The sequence below is a fragment of the Uloborus diversus genome, chromosome 4 (genome assembly GCF_026930045.1).
Source record: "Uloborus diversus isolate 005 chromosome 4, Udiv.v.3.1, whole genome shotgun sequence".
In the NCBI taxonomy this organism is placed as follows: Eukaryota; Metazoa; Arthropoda; class Arachnida; order Araneae; family Uloboridae; genus Uloborus; species Uloborus diversus.
The window spans coordinates 189,275,879-189,298,416 of NC_072734.1; the positions used below are offsets into that span (position 1 = coordinate 189,275,879).

General features: G+C 31.7%; 1 protein-coding gene across 1 annotated transcript; it reads right to left on the reverse strand.

Moving 5' to 3' along the window:
- Positions 1 to 404: 404 nt before the first annotated feature.
- LOC129219922 (CCR4-NOT transcription complex subunit 10-like) lies at positions 405 to 21,797 on the reverse strand. Its single transcript, XM_054854239.1, has 2 exons — positions 21,730 to 21,797; positions 405 to 2,837 (listed from the first exon to the last, which is right to left on the reverse strand). Exon 2 carries the CDS (start codon positions 2,798 to 2,800, stop codon positions 686 to 688), a length of 2,115 nt encoding a protein of 704 aa, XP_054710214.1. The 5' UTR covers positions 2,801 to 2,837; positions 21,730 to 21,797; the 3' UTR covers positions 405 to 685.
- Between the last annotated feature and the right edge of the window lie 741 nt (positions 21,798 to 22,538).

The following is a 22,538-nucleotide window of genomic DNA, read 5'->3' on the forward strand; positions in this document are numbered from 1 at the left end:
TATACCTATAATGAATGAATTTTTTACCTGAATTGGGGAAATTTTGATATAGATTGAGGGAAATGTTGGCAGTAAAAACATTTTCTGCACCCCTGCCATGGGTTCAGGTGCCAAACACTAACTGGCTCCCTACTATGAACCCCTCTCCATATAAAATTTTAAAACTGCTGTTTGATTTAGTATGCTTCATATTAGCTCATGAAAGTCACTATGTGATTTACCTTACAGTTAGAAGGATATTTAAGTAAAAAGTACTGAAACAGCAAACTTCATAACGCCTAGCATACAAACATTTGCAGCAAACTGGAAATAAACATCTGAATATTTTATTTTTACTATTGAAGAATAATAATTTATGAAACTTCATTACAATGGATAAAAAAATCAATATAGGTAACTGAAAGTCAAAATAGATTTATTTAACTGAAGTATAAAAATAATAAACCTAAAAGTTTCTGCTATTTGAATACATTTTTAACTCGCAACTGCAAACAAACAGTGCAAATGATAATAAACAATTAGAATCAATTTTGATGAGATTGTATGTCAAAAAATATTGTTCAAACTATTTTGATACATTAAATTGAAAATAAATTAAAGTAACAATGATTAAAACTGTTTAGAAAATTACTCTTTTTCCCATGACTGTGCAATGTTGCATATTGCTCGGTTTTCTATCTTCCTTTCATTCTTTGACAGCCGGAATATTACATTGCTTTACATAAGTTCTAGTATCATCAGCTACACCTTGGTGCATCTGAATGTATAAGAGAAGCGAAAGTGCCTGAGGTGGTACAGGATTGTTTGGATTGATTTGCAATAAACATTCTAGCGCCTTAGACCATTCTTCTCTTACTGCATATGCCACAGCTAAATTGTACTGCGATATAAACTTGGCAGTAGATATGGTGTTTGGAAACCAATTCGGAATATTGCCAACAGGTCTGCTACCATCATCATTTTTTTCATTCAATTTCGAGTCGAACCTCATCTGATGCTTCAAGGAATTTTCCGAAGAAGTAACTGGAAACGCCAATTCAATATCATTTGTATGCTGAAAACTAAGATGCTCAACAGCTTCAGTTATTCTATCCATGATTAGAAGTGCTTCTCCAGCGTATAAATGAGCTAAGAAAGTATGTGTGGCAGAAATTCTAGGCTGTGACAGCACGGTTTTGGCATACTCATGGGCTAAAATAACATCCCCTAAGCAAAGGGCTACATAAGAACTAGCGATTAGAATTGAATTTTTCAAACTTACAATCTCAGCACCTTGAATGAAATTAGACGGCAAGGTCGGTAATGAATTGTCTTCATGATTTGAAGCATCATTATCATCTGATGCTCCTTGGAGATTACTAATAGCTTCAGTGTTATTTGCTGAAGAATTATTTTCAGGGACACGAAACAGAGCATTTTTCAAGCACAACATAGCCAAGTGCAAACTTGGAGTCTCTCCAAATATTCCGCCACTCTTTGAATCTTCCGGTGAAGGCTTCTCAGATGAAGAGTTTAAGATGATTTTTCGATGAACTCCTGAACCAACAATATCCTTCAAAAAATGTTTATTTTTTAACTCAGTAAACTGATCTGTATTATCAGGTTTGTGAATGGCAATGCAGCATTCTGCTATGCGCAACCACAAACGTGGGTTTGAATGGAAGGAGCGGACAACCTCAATGAAACAAGAGAAGGCCAGTGTAAACTTTTGAGCCTGTAGATACTGCATGCCTAGATTATATAAAAGTTGGTGATACGTTGAAATGCTCATAAGATGGAGAGGACGCACATTCAATTTACTATCAGCAACTTCTGTAACTGCATTCAAATGATTGTTTAGTTCTTGAATAGCTTTATTAATGTAGAAACTTCCCAAATTTGGCTTTCCCATGTAAAAATGGATACAACCAACATTGTTGTAAAATATGGCAGGTAGACAATCACCACTCTCCTTAAAATACTTCGGGATGTCCTCCGGCAAAGTGACAGAATGCAAGAGTTTCAAGGCTTTACGATAATTACCCCTCTGGTATTCCAGTTGACTTTTCAAATAAAATGCAGGAATATTTTGAACACCAGACCCAGAAGACATCAGGTTTTTGATTTCCCTCTTGCAAGCCTTAGAAGTTTTGATCATCGCATAGCACCTAGCTTTACATAATTGCAATCTACGCTTAAATATCTCAGCCATGCCATTATCATTATTTTCTTCTTTTTGACTTTCTTTTTCTTTCTGGTTAGATTTACCGCAGTTTTTAGCCCCAGAAAACAGCAGAGCCTCCATGTATCCAACCAAACAGAGAGCCTTTTTGGGGCGGTACACGCAAAGATACAACTCCAACAAGAGAAAACATATGTTTTTACCCAATGTTTCATCTAAGGGTTCAATGAATTGGAAAACTTTGTCCAAAATAGAGATAGCAGCATGAAACTGATGCAAGTGGAATAACAAAACTGCCTGATTATATAAGACAACACAGTTGTCAACATCATCAAGCACTTCTATATCTTGAATATCTATGTGTGCTTTTTTGCAAATATCCTGTAACCGTTTTTTTAATAAATCGGTATTTTTACACTTGGAAAGGTAATATTCAGTCACATAAGTGTTATGCAAAACTTTTGAATCTTGCGGTCTTTTAGGTATTAACTTTTTCAAAGTATTAAGACATTTTTCAAAGTCACCTTGTTCAAATTCTTGCAACGCTGCATTAGCCATCTGCCTGTCTGCATCAGGTATTGCTTGGTAGTTGATTAAACCCTCAGATATCTTTCTTATCTCAATATCTTCATCAAACATTGTTTTTCAGTTCATAATAACATGCAGAATTCACCACCTGCAAGATAAGACAGAATTAAACAAATGCATGAATCCAAGAGAAAACATCAGATAAAAAGTCATAACAAATCTTAGACAACTTCATAGCTAGACAATATAGGTGCATATTAGGGCTGGGCGATGTATAGATGCCAGGGTTGGGTTTTGGACTGTCCAAAACTGGTTTAGGACAGGACAGGTGGTTTTTACCATCCAAAACTGTCCAAAAGTGTCCGAAACTGTCTTAAACTGTCCAAAACTATGCTAAGCTAAAGGGCTGTAATCTAATCAATTCGTTTTAATGCAATATTCATAATGCATAAATATAGATATTAATGAGTATTGGATAATATTTTTCCCCAAATGTTCATTTAAAAAATATTTTACTTAAAAAAATGCCAGTAACTAGTACATAAAATCTTCCTTATGTAACAGTTGGTAGAGTTATGAAAAGAAATACACAACACTACCAAGACAACTAATTTCAGTTCCATTTATAACTTAAAGGAATGTTATTAACTGTGAAATAAATACTGAGGTGAAAAAAAAAAAGCTTAATTTTTTTATTGATTTTTGCAAATAATTTTTATAAATTGTTTTCTTTTGCACACATGCATAAATGTCGAAAAGTTTGGATAATGAAAAAAAACTTCTGCATACAAATTGAAATTTTTAATGAAGAATTGAACTCCTATGTAACTAGATTAAAATCAGCTGCATAAATAAGTTATATACTATAGATACATTTATACTTGAATATCCACATTGAATAAATGTATTAAATAGTCCAAAAAATAGTTTTGACACATTTTGTTCTGTTTTTGATATTTTCTCACAAAATATAGTTTCTCAAAAAATAGTTTTGGACACTTTCGGACACAAGAGTTTTGAACAGGACGGTAAACACCTTGCCAATCCTGCTTTCATTTGCACACATGCATAAACATAGGGAAATTTGGTTACTATTATCAAAAAAATAAAAATAAAATAGACTCATGCATACAATTTGAAATTGTAATCAAGAATTCAACTTCTATTTAACTAGATTAAAATCAGCTGCACAAATAAGTTAAATGTTCTTATTGAATAAATGTTCAATCTAAAGCATTACTTTAATACATTTTATTCCGTTTTTAATGTTTTTTCACAAAATACAATTTTTCTAAAAACATAGTTTTGGACAGGACGGTAAAAACCCTGGTAGTGTCCAAACCCTTGCCAACCCTGATGGATGCATCTAAAAAATTGGCGTACATCCCACATTATTAAACCGGTTTAGAATTTTTCTCTAAACCTACGCATCGGTATTGCACCAAAGCACCAACGTACAAGCATTGGTTCCTGCTTGTTGCAGTTTTAATCTAATTTTTTCACCTCAACATCAAATTAGCCAAGTGTCAAACCAATCTAGCTTAGCAACGATGGTGTTGAGAGTTAGTTATAGGAAACTTACGCAGGTTTACGCTATATAGCAAACAAACGCAGGTGGAAATATCATAGTGAACAAATACCTTCATTTCTCCATAAACAGACAGGAATTGCACATTTTTTTAGCTTAAATGGAAAATACGTTGATAAACAAATTTTATCATACGATCACTCATTAAGAAAAAGCAAAAAGTCAAATTTCAAGAGCAAAGTAGCAAAACAAAACAAAAAAAATGTAAACACATAATGTAGGTGTTACCCTTTTAAATGCAAGAAGATACGTGAGCTTGTGGGTGGAATACACATAATTTTGCTTCCATTAAGTCACATCTTTTTTCATGGAAAAAATTGTTTTCCTGAGATATATATGTTAGCAATATTTATTGCTAACTAGAACTTTACCAGTTTTTTTTCTTTGATAATTTCTGGAAGTTGTTAGAATTCATTTGTAAGTACTGGCAACATATATATTTAATAAGCAAGTTTAAGTAAAGTTTAAAAAAAAAAACTTTGATGAAAATAGAATTGCAATAAGGAACACAATACTTGTATTTTTTACTTTTATTGCTAACGAAATGCAGTTACTGTTGCAACTTAAACATTCCAATTATAAATAATAACAAAGCCAAAATATACAGTGAAATTCCGTTACAACGAATAGCAATATACAACAAAATTCTCTTTTTAACGCAATCAGGGCCGGATTTAAGGGAGGGCAGGCGGGGCTACTGTCCCTGGGCCTCCACAACAAAGGGGTCCCCACAATAAAACGTTTACAAAATATCCTAACTTTCACGGGTAAAAAAAATCGAAAATATTGGATATATACATATATATATATCAAAATATTCGGATTTATATCAAAGTATCAAATATTTTCGAAAATATGATCTTTTTGAACCTTGATTAGGGGCCTCCACTCCTTCGTTACCCTGGGGCCTCCACACTTCCAAATCCGGTCCTGAACGCAATGAACTTTTAGTCCCAAGTGGTTCATTTTTTTAAAAATTCAACTGATTCTCAAAATCTTAAGGGCTATTTCCCTTAACAGCGCCGTTTGAACAGGGAATAGCAGACACAGTTATAGGGGAATGTCCATCAGAGGAAATAATACATTTTACTAAAGGGATTGTAATCTATCTGGAAAAAGGAAACACTATTTCAATGAAACTTAAAATAATTCAATGTGCTTGTTTGCAAACAATAGTAATTGTGGTCATTTCTTTTCCTAATATGTGTCAGAAGAATGACAAAAATTAAGGTTCTATTGTGAAAAACTATATACAAAATAATGTTTAAAAAAATCCCCCAGCACTTAAAATAAGGTTAAAAATTCGGTGCAAACAAGAGTCAATCACTCATTGAGTCTTAATTATAAAAATTAATTAATTGACAGAGACAGTATAGTGAAAGTCAATCAAAATATTAACCAACCAAGGATTAACTTAGGAACGCATATCTATAATATATAAAACTCCATTCATTTTTGAAAAAAGATTATTTCTATCATGAAACACTACATCAAAGATTGAGTTAAGGGTTAGAAAAGGTTTTTTTTTCTCCAGAAAACAAACCTTAAAAAGTTTTTATTTTGGATCAATCCGTTTGAAATAATCCAAAAAGAATGAAATTTGTAGCTAAACATTTTTGATTTTTCTATTTATTTTACCAATTATTTCCCACAACTAGGCAAGTTCAAAAGTATTGAAATAAAATGGCTTGGGGTCATACCTTTTTTTTATGCACCATTTTAAGCTTGCGTTGTAGCGTTTTTTGACCAAAAGTAAGCCGTACGTAAATACATCGAACTCAGTTAATTTTAAAGCAATCAAGACAAAATTAAATCCAGACGATCACAATGATATCCTAGATATGTTTTTTTCCTCAGTTTCACCAAAGTGGAGAGGAAGGTGAAGAAAAAAATTCAGAACTATACAAATTGAAGATTAGCATATAATAAGAGTTTCAGCGCTGCAAAATTATTATAAAGAATTGAGACTCACTTTCTAATTTTATTTTTTTCAATACATAAAATGTAGGACTACTTGTTGTAGAAATTTTAAACTTAAAAAGTTTGCCCTTTCTTTTCCTTTTTTGTACAATTTTTCAATTTTGCCCCTTCATTTTGCACAATTTTCAAATTTGAGAAAAATTGTATTTTGGCAAAATTTGAAGTGAAATATCTGAAAAGGGACTGAGTGAAAAATTATGAAATTAATACAGACTACACCTTTTTATAATACAAACCTATGTAACAATTTGGTGACTGGGACTCAACTGGTACCCAAGTCACAGAGCATCAAAGTTGGTTAAATATTTCATTAAACACACACAAAATTTAACATTAATTCATGGGTTTTCCTGATATTCAACAGCATGAGAAATACTTGTCATTTAAAAATTAAATACATGCAATAGAAATCTGCACAAAGAAAATAAATGTGTGGTGGACTCAAATTATAAACTTTAACTTTCTGCAGAAATATGAACTTTAACGTCTTCCAAGAATACAAACTTTAACTTCCACTAAGCAATGCAGCAGATAAACAGCCGCCATTGAATTGTCAGTCAGTTCTCGTAGGTTTTGTTTGCTGGTCATGCCTCCGGCGCTCGTACAGTGAAACGTGTCGATTCGTGATGTTCGTGGCTACATTTAAGAGTTCTCAATGTTTTTAGCATTTACCTGTTCTTACTAAATAAATGTTTTTCAGAGTTAAGAATGTTTGGCCGTCCTTTAAGAAGTGTTGCCCAACTAAAAGTAGTATATACATGCACAGCACAGGGTTCGCCGATATTATATCAATCGATATATATCATGATATATATCTATTTATTCTAAAAATACCATGATATTTAGATATTTTCAATATTTATTTTTCTAACTACAGTATTTTCAATATAAAAATAACATTAATCATAGTAATATTGTTCATTTATTATTAAAAATAACCAAAGAGATGTACTCTAGTTTTATGAAGTATTAATACATCATTAATTTAACAAAATAACGTAATATATATTATTTTATATTCATAAAATTATTAGTAATGTAACACTTTTAATTCATGTTAAAAGTACCTAATTATATATTAAACATTGGTTGGAAAAAAGAATATGTCTTATGACTGTGCTCCAGACTATTGCATATTGTTTATTTCTGAATCATATAACAGTGTAAAAGTAGCTAACAGAAGACAAATGAGTAGAACAGTTGATGCTAAATCAACTCCAGGGCCGGATTTAGGGGAGGGCAGGCGGGGCTACTGCTCAGGGACCTCCACAGCAAAGGGGCCCCCACAATAAAATTTTTACAAAATATCCTAACTTTCACGGGTCGAAAATATCGGATATATACATGATATCAAAATATTCGGATGTATATCAAAGTATCAGATATTTTCCAAAATATGATCTTTTCGAACCCTGATTAGGGGACTCCACTCCTTCGTTGCCTCGGGGCCTTCACACTTCCAAATCCGGCCCCGTTCAACTCTATTAAAATTGACAAAAATGTAAAATGAAATATTAGATATGAATAATGAAAGAAACTTAAGTCTACATATTATAATAATCAGGGTTGGGTTTTGGACTGTCCAAAACCAGTTTTGGACAGGACAGGTGGTTTTTACCATCCAAAACTGTATAAAACTGTCCAAAAGTGTCCGAAACTGTCCAAAACTATGATAAAGTTAAAGGGGTGTAATCTAATCAAGTCGTATTGACTGCAATATTTGTAATGCATAAATATAGATATAACCGAGGTTTAATTAAAGAGTTTTTTTATAATATTTTTTTCCTTAAATGCTATTTTAAAAAATATTTCACTTGAAAAAATTGGCAATAACTACTACATAAAAACTTCCTTATATAACAGTTGGTAAAGTAATGAGAGGAAATTCACAACACTATCAAGACAACCAATTTCAGTTCCATTTATAATTGAAAGGAATGTTATTAAATGTGTGCAATATTTAGGTGAAAAAAAAAGCTTAATTTTTTAAATGATTTTTGCAAATAAGTTTTACATGGTGTTTTAACGAAAATTATTTTTTAAATCATAGATAAAGAACAAGAAATTGATGATTAAACACTTATATTGTAAAACTTGAGTTATTCCTTTTTTAGTTCATATTTTTTTAATACATTCTGACACGACAAAAAACCTAACTTATTGCATAAGTCAATTATTGCACTGTATTTTGAACACTTTCTTTTGCACACATGCATAAATATGAAAAATTTGGTTTATGGAAGAAAAAAACTCCTGCATACAAATTGAAATTTTTAATGAAGAACTTAATTTCTACATAATTAGATTAAAATCAGCTGCATAAATAAACTACATATATATTTATACTTGAATGTTCACATTGAATAAATATATAAATAGTCAAAAAAAAAAAAAAAAATAATTTTGACTTGTTCTGTTTTTGATATTTGCTCATAAAACATAGTTTCTCAAGAAATAGTTTTGGACACTGTCGGACACTAGGGCTTTGAACCGGATGATAAAAAACTTGCCAACCCTGTTTTAATTTGCACACATGCATAAACATAGGGAAATTTGGTTGCTATTATCCAAAAAAAAAAAACAACAATGAGAAGAAATTGAAATTTTGATCAAGAATTCAACTTTTGTGCAACTAGATTCAAATCAGCTGCATAAATAAGTTGAATGTTCTCCATTGAGTTAATGTTCAATATAAAAAATTAGTTCGATACATTTTATTCTATTTTTGATGCTTTCTCACAGAATGCAATTTTTCAGAAAATATAGTTTGGGACACTTTCGGACAGTTTTGGACACAAGGGTTTTGGACAGGACGGTAAAAATGAGGGTTTTAACCCTAGTTTTTACCGTAGTGTCCAAAACCTTGCCAACCCTGATAATAATAGTTAAAGAGTGATTTGAGGATGCATTTACTATTTTGAAGACATTAGTTTTTGTTGATTGAAAATATCGGATATATATCAAAATATCATGATATTTTCGAACCCCTGCACATGCAACCTATCAAAGTGATAACTGAAGTGGCGACCAAAAATGAAATAAAATGAAAATAAGATGGCCAAGCAATATAAAGAATAACATAATATAATGGTGAATACATTTTTTACATATCATATTAGAGTTTATATTTTTTGCCATTCATTAAGTGAAATTCAGGCAATAGACATTTGCACTAAATAAATAAATCAATGAATTGTTCAGTCTCAAATATTCGAGCGAATTTAAATATTGTGATGGATAAAAGGTGTCTTTAATTCTTAATTTATTATCATCTGCATTACATTTTAATTTATAGTCTGTGATGAGAGCTTATACCTATCGTTGTGATGAGGCAATCCCACGAAAAAGTTGACGTTAGGGGGTGAAATTTAAAAACTGCTTTATTGCGACAAGTTATAAATTCAAGACCTTTAATTACTACCTGTTATTACTTGTAATTACATGAGGTTTATGAATTTACACAGAAATGTTTCATAAAAGTTATGTTTTTATTATTTTTTTCAGCCTAAAGTTATTGTAATCAGGGGTCTGGCCAGGGGAAATTTGGGTCCGTTAACGGACTCTTCACAAAAATACGATCACTCAAAACGGACCCTTCACAAAAATATGATTACTCAAAACGGACCCTTCACAAAATTCCGATCAACCAAAACGGACCCTTCACAAAATTCCGATCAACCAAAACGGACCCTTCACAAAATTCTAATCAACAAAAAAGGATCTTTCACAAATCATTTACTGTAAAAGCAAATTTAAAATCAAAATAATGGCTAATTTTTCAAAAGAAATGTCTGCATATTTCTGTGATGCTTACTGTTTCTTTTATCACAGCAGAATAAAAATAGCCTGCAACGATGTTGTTGTTATAGATTTTTCTGAAAATGTTATGGCCTCTGCATATTGATATTGCTGCCTCAGCACCTTTCTCCCTCTGCTCTCAATCTAAACAATAATAACACATATCAGCGAATTGAACTTGGTACTGCTAACAAATAGAATAGATATAGGTTGGGGAAGAAATGTGATTGCTTCAGATATGGTTACCAACTATAAAATTAACATTAACGCTAAATAAATAAACGTCTAGTAAACCTTTCACAGGGACTTGGAAAATATTCCTAACATTTTCTAGCTTGGCAATTTTTGTGCCTTTATGGTGTGATGTTTGAACGTTATCTTAAGAAGAAATTATATTAGTTTTGAATTTTTTATGCTAACAGGGATGCTCGTGTATCGGTTATAAACCAGAACTCCTGTATTTTTTTCCTATGTCCATATCGGGAATCTGGTATTGTCCATTGTTTAACATTACCCCACCTCCTTTTTTTTTCTTTTCTAACTACGAATTTTCAGCGAAAATGTCGGTGGTTATCAATAATATTCATCATGTAAACCTTTTAAAATGCAATTCTAAAATTGTTTTACTTAAATAAACTCTTTTATTTGCTGTTTTTCACTCTTGATGCCTTCATTTTGAAAAAAGCGATCTCTTTGCATCCGGTATGACAATCAAATCTTACTCATTTTTCATGCTAACTAAGCTTTGTTACGAGGCAAATAAATAAAAATTATCATTATTTTTAGTGAAATCATTAGTTTAAGCAGAATTTCGTGTTCTTTTAAAAGTGTCAAGACGGTTCGATGGTTTAATTTTATTTTTGCTTCAACTATGTTGATAGACATTATCAATATGTTTATCATTAACCTTTAATATGCAATTTGAAAAGATTTTACTAATATAAATTCTTTTATATTCCGTTCTTATACTTTTGATGCCTTCACTTCAAAAATTTCAATCTTTTTGCATCCTCTATAGGAATGGAATTTTTGCATTTTTTTAAATGCTTACTACGCTTTATTCAGAGGTAAACAAATAAAATTTATACTTATTTTTGTTCAAATTAAATTTAAAACGAAATTTCGTGCTCTGTAAAAATTTCATGCGCCAAAAAGCTAAATACTGAACAACTGCCTGATTTTTTTTTTTTCCAATTATTTTATGATTTTACTCTTTATACAAAATCTTCAGAAAAAATTTCTAGTACAATTTAACAAGATGTGGAACGGTATATAGATACTGATACATCTATGATAACCTTCGAAAATGCCTTAGAAAAGACAAAAAATACTGTAAAACTTCCAACAAATTATTTCAATGCCGTAGTTTGCTCCATGAGCCTCCCCCTCCCCCAAACGCATTTATTAATGTTTATAAATTTAAATTTTTCGTTTTTACAAAATAATTTTATTTTACAAAAAAAAAAAAAAAAAAACAATCTTTCATAATTTTTTTTTTTGATTTTTCACAAAAAATTTCGTTTTTCACAAAAATCTTTGATTTTTCACAAAAAACGGACTCTGTGAAAAACCCTGGACAGACCCCTGGTAATATAACAAAAACTTTCATTTTTGAAAAACATTTTCATTCACCCATAATTTCTATTTAAAGCAGATGATTCTTGGTTTTATAAATTTTGAATTTATACACTAAGAAGCTTTTTGACTGTTTTACATTTTTAAAAAAAAAATGCACAATAAAAAATATCGAACATAATGTTAATTCAACAACCTGCTTGCCTGTATAAGTATAAGAATAAAAATGTTTATTCCTTAAATTTTTCAAAGTAAAATGTGCAAGGCAAGCATTTGTCTGGCTGATTTACTTCACAAACTTACACATTTAAATAAAATACACATCTCTAGTTTCACATTTGCATATTACATTTACTTCCTACTTAAAAACTTTTTTCCCTCAAAGCATGTGGTAACAAAATACCAATTTTGAAGTCAAGTATTTGTACACCAAGTCTGTTTCTTAAATTCGGAAAGGATCAATCCAACTTCGATCCTCTCAATTGATGCTGAAAAACATAGGCTTTTCTAAAACCATTCTAATATACTCTGCATCCTTTCCAACATTTTTCACACAATAAATGCTTTTTTTTTCAATGGTGGTGGGGGGGGGGACGATAGAGACAGGAGCAACAGACACACATTGCCCCAACTCAATTTCTTACTTTCAAAAAAATCTTTTTGCAGTATTTATTAATTTAGTCATTGATTATTTTTTTTTCTTACAACGAACAAAACATACATTATTTTTGAAAAGTAGACTAAAAAGAAAGTAACAGCAAATTATTTTTATCAAATAATGCCAACTTTACCAGGTTGGCAAAATTAGGTTGCAGTGTTGGCAATGTCTCACTTTTTTGACATTTTATAAAGTTTATGAGGAAAATAGGAAAAACACTAATGCTAATATTTTCCTTAAAATGAATTCTTCGGCAAATTCACAAAAAAAATATTAACTTCACTGACTAAATTAAAAAAAAAAAAAAGACAAATACTATCTTGTATTAACCAATTTTGTGCCCTGGGATTTGAAACTGGACTACGAAATTAGCAGGGGAAAAGACAGACCCAGTGTTACCAACCTTGGAGGAATAATTTGAGGAGCACCTATGGGGATTTTGAGGAGAAACTTAAAATTTTGAGGAGGTAGTTTGGTACTTTGTATGAAAATTAATAAAAATAACCAAAACCTCTTCAGAAATTGTATTTGAGCTTTAATAATCACTTTAAGCACTAGCATAAAAATGGTACTTGTCCGTTAGCCAGGTGCAAGCAAAAATCGCCAAATGATTAAATCGCCCAACGCCTTGCGATGATTTGCGAAATTGATGGAGAAACCCGCCAACTTTCTTACAACTCTTGTTGGGCACATTCGCTTGGTGTTGGGCGTAAACATTTGGCTATTCTTGCTCTTGCCCGGCCAATGGAAAAGAACCATAAAAATAATTAGTTTAAGTCAATAAAAAAGCTTTAAACACTATTTCAATCTTCGAGTATAAGCGTTTTTAATTTCCCATATTTACATGTTTGCAATGTTAAAGTCATGTTACAACTCTGCAAAATGCAGAGCAGTTGGCAACCCTGCAGACTGTAGTATTCAGGTGTAGTTAAATGGTCACTGAAAGCATTCTCATATGAATAAAAATTGCGAGATCAAGCCTTTTAGATTGACAAGGAACCTGCAACTTAAAGGTATCTAAAAAGAACTAGAAAGCGCTCTTTAAATTTCAATGGGGGGAAATAGAAAGTCGGGATTGTCCGATTGAGGTGAAAAGTGGGGAGTTTTTCACTTAGTATATTTCTCATTGATAGCCTTCTGTAGTAGGAAACCTTCTTTTAAACAAGAAAATCAACTTAGAATTTATTTATTTTTTTTCACTAAAAGGTCTTTCAATGATGATATCTTTTTTGGAAAATAATAACAGATTTTTTTTTTGTTCTAATGGAGAGCACAGCAAACTTAATTTTTCTAATGCAAATTGCCTGAAGAGTTCAACCTTCAAACGTTTCTCCTGTCTTCCCTCCTCTATTTCTTCATATTGCCGCACTCTTCTTCCAAATGAGCAATATGTTCATTTTCAACTATTTAATGTATACATTACGTCATAAAAAAAAATCTTTCAGTCCCTTGCATTAATTTGAATCTTTACATCTTGAATTCAAATCCTTGTTTTTCGCAATCATGAATTGTGATAGGACCATAGCTAGATAATATAGCAAACCCTCCCTCAAGTTTGGGCAGGGGAGGGTGCCCTACCCAACTTGCCCTTTAATTCTTAGAATGTGCCCAACTTGCCGTTTTATTGGTAACTAGTGATACCCGCACGGTTTTGCTCGTAATAGAAAAATCAAAAGGTCTTTTGGTTCGCCTGTATATTTACAAATAATGTATGGTGAATTTTCTCACCAGTTGTCTTGTACCCATCTTACGGTTCCACGTTATGATAATTTCGTATCTCGCCAATTGGCTTGTGCTCATGTTACGGTTCCATGTTATGATAATTTCGGAATTTACTCATCCATCTTATGATATTTTTAGTCTTAAAATTGGAATAGAAAAAGAACCACATTGAATTTTCGAAAAATCGCTTTGAAGTGCACACCCCCATGTGAAAATCGGCCGAACAGTCTAAGCGCTATGCGCGTCACAGACATCCTACAGACATCCAGACATCCTCCGGACAGAGAGACTTTCATCTTTATCATTAGTAAATAAACTGCATCCAGGTTGCCTTTTTGTTGGCCTAGGAGAAAGAGTGGCCTGGACATTGTAGAGACTAAACAATGTTCTTCCAAGACTTTGAAATCCAAAAGTAATAATTGTTCTTGGAGTTAACCGCCACCATAACGAAACAAACAGGAATAAACAGTGCCATCCATTATCAGTCACCACAAGGGATAAAAAGTGGCATGGGTATTGTAGAGACTAAACAATGTTCTTCCAATGACCTTTGACTTTGGGAACACTACTGATAAGTCACCGCTAAATTCCAAGAGTCACTTCCTTACTCCTTGCCTCAGGGTTTGCATCCCCTTTTATTCAATAATGAGGGGTTGTTTACACTAATTTCCAAAGAAGAATCCTGGCTATTATCAGACTTAGATAAAATGAAAAGCTTTCTGCAAACACAAATCCTAACTTAACTGGAAAATTTTCTGCAAATAATTATTTTGGCTTGAATAAAGAATTAAATTTATATTCAAGTATGAAAAAGGCCAAAAAAAAAAGTGCTAAAAACAATCATTTAATTTTTCTTACAATAACATACAGTATGCTTAATTTTCACCAACTGATGAAAACTGCCAAAACCATTATTTTTTTAACAGGTTGTGCTTTAAAAGGCTTTTGGAGAAAGGCTTCAAAAGAAGTGAACAGGGATTTTTTTTTTTTTAATTCCCTTAAAAAAAATTTTTTATTATTATTTTTATTTGTTAATTTTTTTTTTTTATTAACGTTGGCAGCTTGACAAAAAATTTCTGCAGAGCCAAAAATTTTCTGTGAACACCGTTCACGCGTTTGTCTATATTATGCAAGACTGGCTATTATCCTTCCTCCTTTATCGCTTTCTGACAAGGGAAGTCTTTCTTTGTCCAACTGACATGTGTTTTAAGATAAATTCTAACTCTTACCTTCCAGCCAGATAAACGTTAGGTTAGCCCTGCATTTTATAATATTTCATTCAAATTCATGTTTTTAATAGTGCATTTATATTTTGGAGTATAATTAAGCAGGTGCAGTGGAGTAACACAAATCTATCAACCTGAAATCCGCCAACGTCCGGAAATCAGCGTCATTTTTTTCCAATTTTTTTTTTGCTGTAAATCTAATCTTTGTTTTAATTTTATTTCAGTCTAAAATAATCTAAATCTAAATCATGATTATCTGCAGAAACAGTCGTTTTAGCGGATAATTTGTAGATAATACTTTCTGTTTTATTATTATGCATTATACTACACATGCCAATCATTTTTTCGTCCGAAAGATATGTTTATATTTTTGCTCAATTTTCTTCATATTGTGTTCTACTGAAAAAATAATAAGAGATATCGAAAACCGAAAGCCTATACTAAAAGATTGCTGCAGATTAATGGCAAAAGGCTAATGTTTTGCGTGACATGTGGTATCAAAGAAACACAAAAATATGACAAAAATACAAAGAATTTATCACCTAAAAGTCAAAAGAGGATGATTTTGGACATTTCAATTGAAAACAAATGACTTAACTATTGAAAAAAAAAACAAAAAAAACAAAAAAACAAGTGCTTTCAAACTGGCGGTGTTAGTTTTGTTTCCTTATGGTAGCAGTTAACTCCAAGAGCAATTATTACTTTTGGATTTCAAAGTCTTTTAAGTTACAGGCTAGTAACAGCTGAAAGAATTAGCTATCATATTTTTTTAAGAATGATCATAAACTATTTAAATGATCTAGAAAGTAATTCATGAATGTTTCGAAGTTTTTATATTGTTGCGACAGTAAGAAATTTGAACCCAGGAATAACAGTATAAGTCCTAGCACTTTATCCACAAATGTTTCAAAGCAATAACATTGCCTTTTAGTTTCTAAAAGAGCCCTTTTCTCAAAAAACTGCCTTTTTTAAAAAAACAGCACCCTGTCCTTTTTTAATCTTTGGGGAAGCTCCGAATATAGATGAAAGTGTGCACAGATAGTACATTTAACATTGAATGCTGTGCAGATACATTTGCTGCAGATATGTGCATTGGATGAAAATTGTTAATAATATTCATATTAAACACTGATTATCTTCAAAACTTGAGGATAAATTAATTAAAAATGTTCATTATTGCTTTCATGAATACATGGTAGGATTAAAATAGGAAATTCATACATTGATCAAATCCCATTTTACACAAATCTATATTTGTTTTCATTAAAAAATAATAATGAACAAAATAAAATGTTATTTTAAGTTCTCACATATTTTTATTATTTTTTAAATGTTGACCAAATGTTTAAAAATACCATTATTTCAACTGATCTCAGATAATTTCAATTTCTCACTTAAAAAAAAACTGGAAATATACATTGTTTAAACAGGTCTGCAGAGTTGAATGTGGGGATATTTCGATAATTGGGAATCTGGCGATCTTTCTTCATTGGCGTCAACTTTTGGCTTCAGCGCCAGAGCGAGAGGTATTTTTAATTGCAAATCTAAACAAAGCGAACAGAAACATCTATTGATAGAAACATCAATTGACGTAGAGCTACTATAAATCAGCAGGGTTGCCAAAATATAATTATTTGCTCCAAAAATGAGACGACCGCGCCAGATTCCCAATTATCGAAATATCCCCTTGAATGTCGACTCGGCACCCCCTAATTGTATTTAGACGCCCATTCGCAACTCCAACGAACTATAGGGGGCACTGCAGTCACTGTCTAATGGCGAACGAAAAAACTGAAACAAACACACGTCGTTGCGTAGAAAATGCTAATAAGCCTAGTAATTTTTGTTTGTATGCATGACTTTTTTGTTTTATTCTTTTTAAATCAATTTTCAAAGTCTTATGGATATTCTGGCCCATGTAAAAATAAATGAGAATTGAAGAAGCATTACTAAACATTAGAAATTAATACAAATTTCATAGTTCGTAGTTGTAAGCAGCCGTTTCCACGATGTCGATTTCAAAATTTATCAATTCTTGATGAAACTACATTTTTCTTGTAGCCATATGAACACTATAAATATTTCATGTAAATAGACCTTTGTTTATCAGTGTTATCAAAAGAGGAAGCTGAAAGATCTTTGTTTTGTTTGGCTAGCGCTAATTGTTTTATATTCGGTTTCCTATGTTTCTAATTTCTGATTTATAATTTAATTCTGTCATAAATCATCAATAAAATTCTCACGGATACATGGCGGTGGTTTTCTTTTTAATTGATCTTCCATTATTTCTTTAAACTTATCGAATTCTGTTATCTTTCTACCATTTTAATCCACACATGATAAAAAATTAAAATGGTTTACAACTGACATGCAAAATCTCACCACACAAGTGTTCTTTGCTCGCACAATACTAAAACTATAACCCTAAAATATAATCGCACTATTTTGGCGATGAAAATTCTCAGCATTAAACATTTTTCATTCCGTTCTACGATAATACTGCATACAATCCTTCTTTTGAGCTTAAGATAAAAAATAAAACATCAGGGGTCTGTCAGGATTTTTCACAGGGTCCGTTTTTTGTGAAAAATAAAATAATTTTGTGAAAAATCAAATGATTAAAAAAAAAATTCTTGTAAAAACGAAAGTTTAGACTCTTGAGATGGTGGAAACTGCATCATTGACACTTAAAGTTGAGTGTTTTCTCTCTTTTCTGTTGAGAATATCATTCTTGAGTGTTTTTCTAATATTTGGGGAGAGGGGGGAGGCATCGCTCCCTGGGAGATGGGCATCCCTCAAGTATCAATATTTATCTGCCATTATACATCATGTTAAATTATACTAGAAATGTTTTTTGTATAGTATTTAAAATAACTGTAAGAAAAAAAAAATTAGGCAGGGGTTGAGCATTTAACTTTTTAACCCAAGAAACTGTTTAAGAGCACAGAGTTTCGTTCAAACCTTATAAACTCCATTATTTTCACAAAAATAAAAAAATATTTTATTTGTTTACCGTTTAACTAAGCGTACTAAACATCGAAATTTCGAAAAATCAGATTTCCACAGCGGATGCAAACAGATTGCAATCCTCAAAGTGAAGGAATCAAAAGTATAAAAACGACTTGTAAAATAAATATTTTTGATAAAATTACTTTTGAATTGTATTTTAGAGTCCTATGATAAACATATCATTAATATCAGGACACAGTTAAAGCAAAAATAAATAAATAAAATAAAAAATAAACCTTCGATTCAGCATTTTAATTATTGACTCATAAAAGAAAATGGAATTCCCCTTTTTAAAACTTGAAATAAGCTTTGTTACAAAAATAAAGAGACTTTTCAATTATTTGCATCCTAATAAAGCGAAGTTAGCTTGAAAAAAAACAATAAAATATGATTCTCATATCGGATGTAAAAAGACTGCGTTTTTCAAAATGTAGGCATCTATAGAAAAAAATAATGGTAAATAAAAGTTTATTTAAAGTTAATTAATCCTTTTTAGTATCGAAAAACTAAACCCATATAACTTTCTCCAAAAATAACAGTTTAACATCGCACCACCAGACATTAAGTGGCGATAAGTTTGAATTTTGTAACCCTATCTGAAGCGATCACATCCGCCCCATCCATACTATACTTTGCAGTTCTAAATTCATTTCGCTGTATATTATTGATGATTTAATCATGAGTGGGGAGAAAAGTGCTTACTACGCCTATTCAGAGAATGTTGACGCTTTTTCAAAGAAGTTTACAACAACACCGCTGCATAAAACAAACAAGAAAAATTATAAACCAAACTGACTTTCAGCTGTTAATTTCTTTCAAAGAAACCAACAACAGGCATTATATTTAATTGGCGGTAGTAATTATTTATGGCTTGCAGGAGCATCACGAGTGCAGTTTTTTTTTTTCTTTTGCAAAATTAGCTGATTTTGTATAAGTTGATTCCTCTAAAATTTAACTTTAAATATGCTGTATTATTTTAATTTGAGCTTTGCTCTTTCAATAAACAATTTGTGAAAGATCCGTTTTTGTTTACCAGAATTTTGTGAAGGGTCCGTTTTGGTTGATCGGATTTTTGTGAAGGGTCTGTTAACGGACCCAAATTTGCTCTGGCCAGACCCCTGAACATATTCTTACAAATTCACACAAAACAATAAAAAAATTTACCTTGCATAAAGTTATCCTCTTCCAAAAAAAATGCTTTGAAATGACTTGCAAATGCGAAGTTTGTTAATCCAGAGTTCTTCTTTGTTTAGGATTTCACACCATTTACGACAGTCAACTCACTTTTTAGAGGGAAATAATAAAGACTAACATTATTTTGAGGAGCTCGAGAATAACATTAAGGGAAAAAAACACTTTCTATTGCTGAAAGCAATTCAAGACACATCGAATGCGTTAACAAATACTTATAACAAACTGCCTATGTTTACTCAACAGACATACGTGGAACGCAATGTTTTAGTTTTTTTCTGCAGTTATGTAAATTACCGGCAGGTAGGGGGATATTTCGATAATTGGGAATCTGGCGATCTTTCTTTATTGGCTTCAGCTCCTGCGCGAGAGGTATTTTTCGTTGCAAATCTAAACAAAGAGAACGGAAACATCTATTCACATAGGGTTACTAAAAATCAACAGGGTTACCACAATAAAACTATTTACGGTAGAATTACGGTAACCGGGTCGCGTTGGCGTATTTTTTCAAAAGCTGCCAAATTTGGCACCTACAACTCCTTGTAAACAAAGTACTACAATGTAAACAAAAGAAATCATCAAATGAGAGTTGACCCAAAGACGAGGGGCGGAGCTTCGGATTGCTCAAACTATCACCTAGGTAACCACAACTGTTTATTAACCATTTTCTTTCTCCGATTGCAACCGTAAAGAAAAAAAAGCATTAAAATTCTTTTTTCCTTTTTAAAATATTGCAAAATATGGAAAGAAACAAATGATTAAGCCTATTTTTTTATAGCACTATATTATTTTTCTTACTTTGAAATAAAGTTTGCAGAAAAGACAAATGAGAGGTAACTTTTTTCAAGGTGTTAACTTAAACGTGGGAAGATAAAGCGCAGTATCTACAGAGATGAATACTTGAGACAAAAAAAGAAACGTGTTTTGGGTTCGATACTAACAATAGCGAAATGATGGAATTTGACCTTTTTGTTTTTTCAGTGGAAAGCAAGTAAGCAAGCTTGAACAAGAAAGCTAAAGTACAACCCATAACGAAAATGTGAAATAAATTTTTAAATAAAAATTTGCCGATACTGCTCTTTACGTTCCCATTGCAGTAATATTGAACTCATTTTTTTCTGTAGGAAAAGAAATAAAATATCATAATGTATGTGAACGAAAAGTTTCATGACATATATGGTGTTACACTTTCTATCAACATATTTAATTTCCAAAGGAACATTAAAATGAAGCATGAATTTTTACCGAAATTTAACAACAGTAAAAGTTGGATAGAATACGACATTAGTCTGAAATAATCTGAAAAAAAGTCATTAAAAATACTTACTGTTTAAGACTTTAAACGATCTGTTTATTAAGTTAAATCACATCACATATCCATTCAGAGAACGTTATCATAACTAAAATTATAATTCTAACTTACTGAATAAGTGATTACGATAATTAATACATTTTAAATTTAAGATAAAGCAATAAAACATGAAGGAAATAACTTACTGCGAACACATTCCAAAAACGTATCCAAAAGGTATGAATAACTAATTTTTAAATCTATAATTTAAAAGAGTTAAAAGTGACAAACATTTCGCGATGTAAAATTTCATAAAATGTTTCGAAGATCTAAAAATTGAAAAAACACAATATGTTGCCAATTTTCAGAAAAAAATTACCTTTGAGAAAATTAAAAATTTTATTCTGTGGAATTTTAAAAAAAGAAAGATTTATTGGACAAATAAATTACAATTTTGTAAAGGTGAATTCTGAAACGGCTGATTGGCCAAACGAATAGCAAATCAGCTTTGGTGTAAGGTTACCAAAATTGCTCCGTCGCCAAGGTAAGGTAGCGGGTTGCCAGAATGAAATATTGATCGCCGCGACCCGGTTACCGTAATTCTACCCTATTTACGCCAAAAATAAGGCGGCTGCACCAGATTCCCAATTATCGAAATATCCCCAGAGTTGAATGCTTCCCTTACTGATTTGATACGAGAGCTAATTACGCTCAAATGTACCAAATTAAAAGTAATAATCCAGCATTGAGCTTCTTATTCTTTGATGTCAACAACCCCAATTGACACCGCAAAATATACATCCAGAAAAAAATTATAATCTTAGCGAGTATAATTATGAATATATCATAACTCTCGAGACCTTTAACGATTCAGGAATCAACCTGAAGTTTCCAAAATGCATCCGAACGTGAATGAAAAATTGTTGCAAAAGAAAGTATTTTTCAAACGAAAATGAATAAACGAAAAATTACTTCACAAAAAATTTTGAAAACTTTTCTTACCCGTCAAGTAAATATCAGGACATTACGAAGGCATTTACAGAACATATTCACACAACAGTTGCAATACCACTTTACTTTAAGTGGACTTGCAAAATAGAATAAAAGCACAGACAATTAAGCAGTTGCTCCTCCTCTCCTTTTTTAAAGAAAATATTTCCTCCGCTTTAACCAAGACTTGTATCTGGAGTCCCTACTAGAGTATATGGACTCTAGTCCATTCATGAAGACTTGTGGGGATCGTTTGGGAAGGACACCTCGGTATCACTATCCGGAAATTGTTTGTAATTATAATCACCAAAATACCATTTGAGAATATTTTTGGTCAAATGAGGCAGTTACCTCATCTTGCCCTCCCCCCCTCCCTTCACTGGTTGCAACAATCATGCTTAGCAGTGTTTTTTTTTTTTTTTTCAGATTTACTTGTCTTTGTTTTTTTTTTTTTTTAATGCTGAAAAAGAAATATATTATCAATTTAAAAAAAAAAAATGTTTTTAGATGGCAAGTTTTCCAAGGGCCGGAAAAATAATATGTTCGCGGACCGGATTTAGCCCGCGGGCCGTAGGTGGAAGAGCCCTACTATAAGATTTTTTTAATCATTTTCATTATAAGCAATAGCTCTATCAGTCACCGCTTGGTTAGTTCTCGGTAAACCGTTTCAAGATATTTTTATCAAATTGAAACATTTTGCTTCCATCTCATAGTATTACATGGGGGAGGGGGGGGGCAGCGAGTGTAGGGAGATAAAACTTAATAACCGCTTTCTTACTGAATTGCAGCTGCTAAAAGTTAAAATCACGTCTCGGTATTGA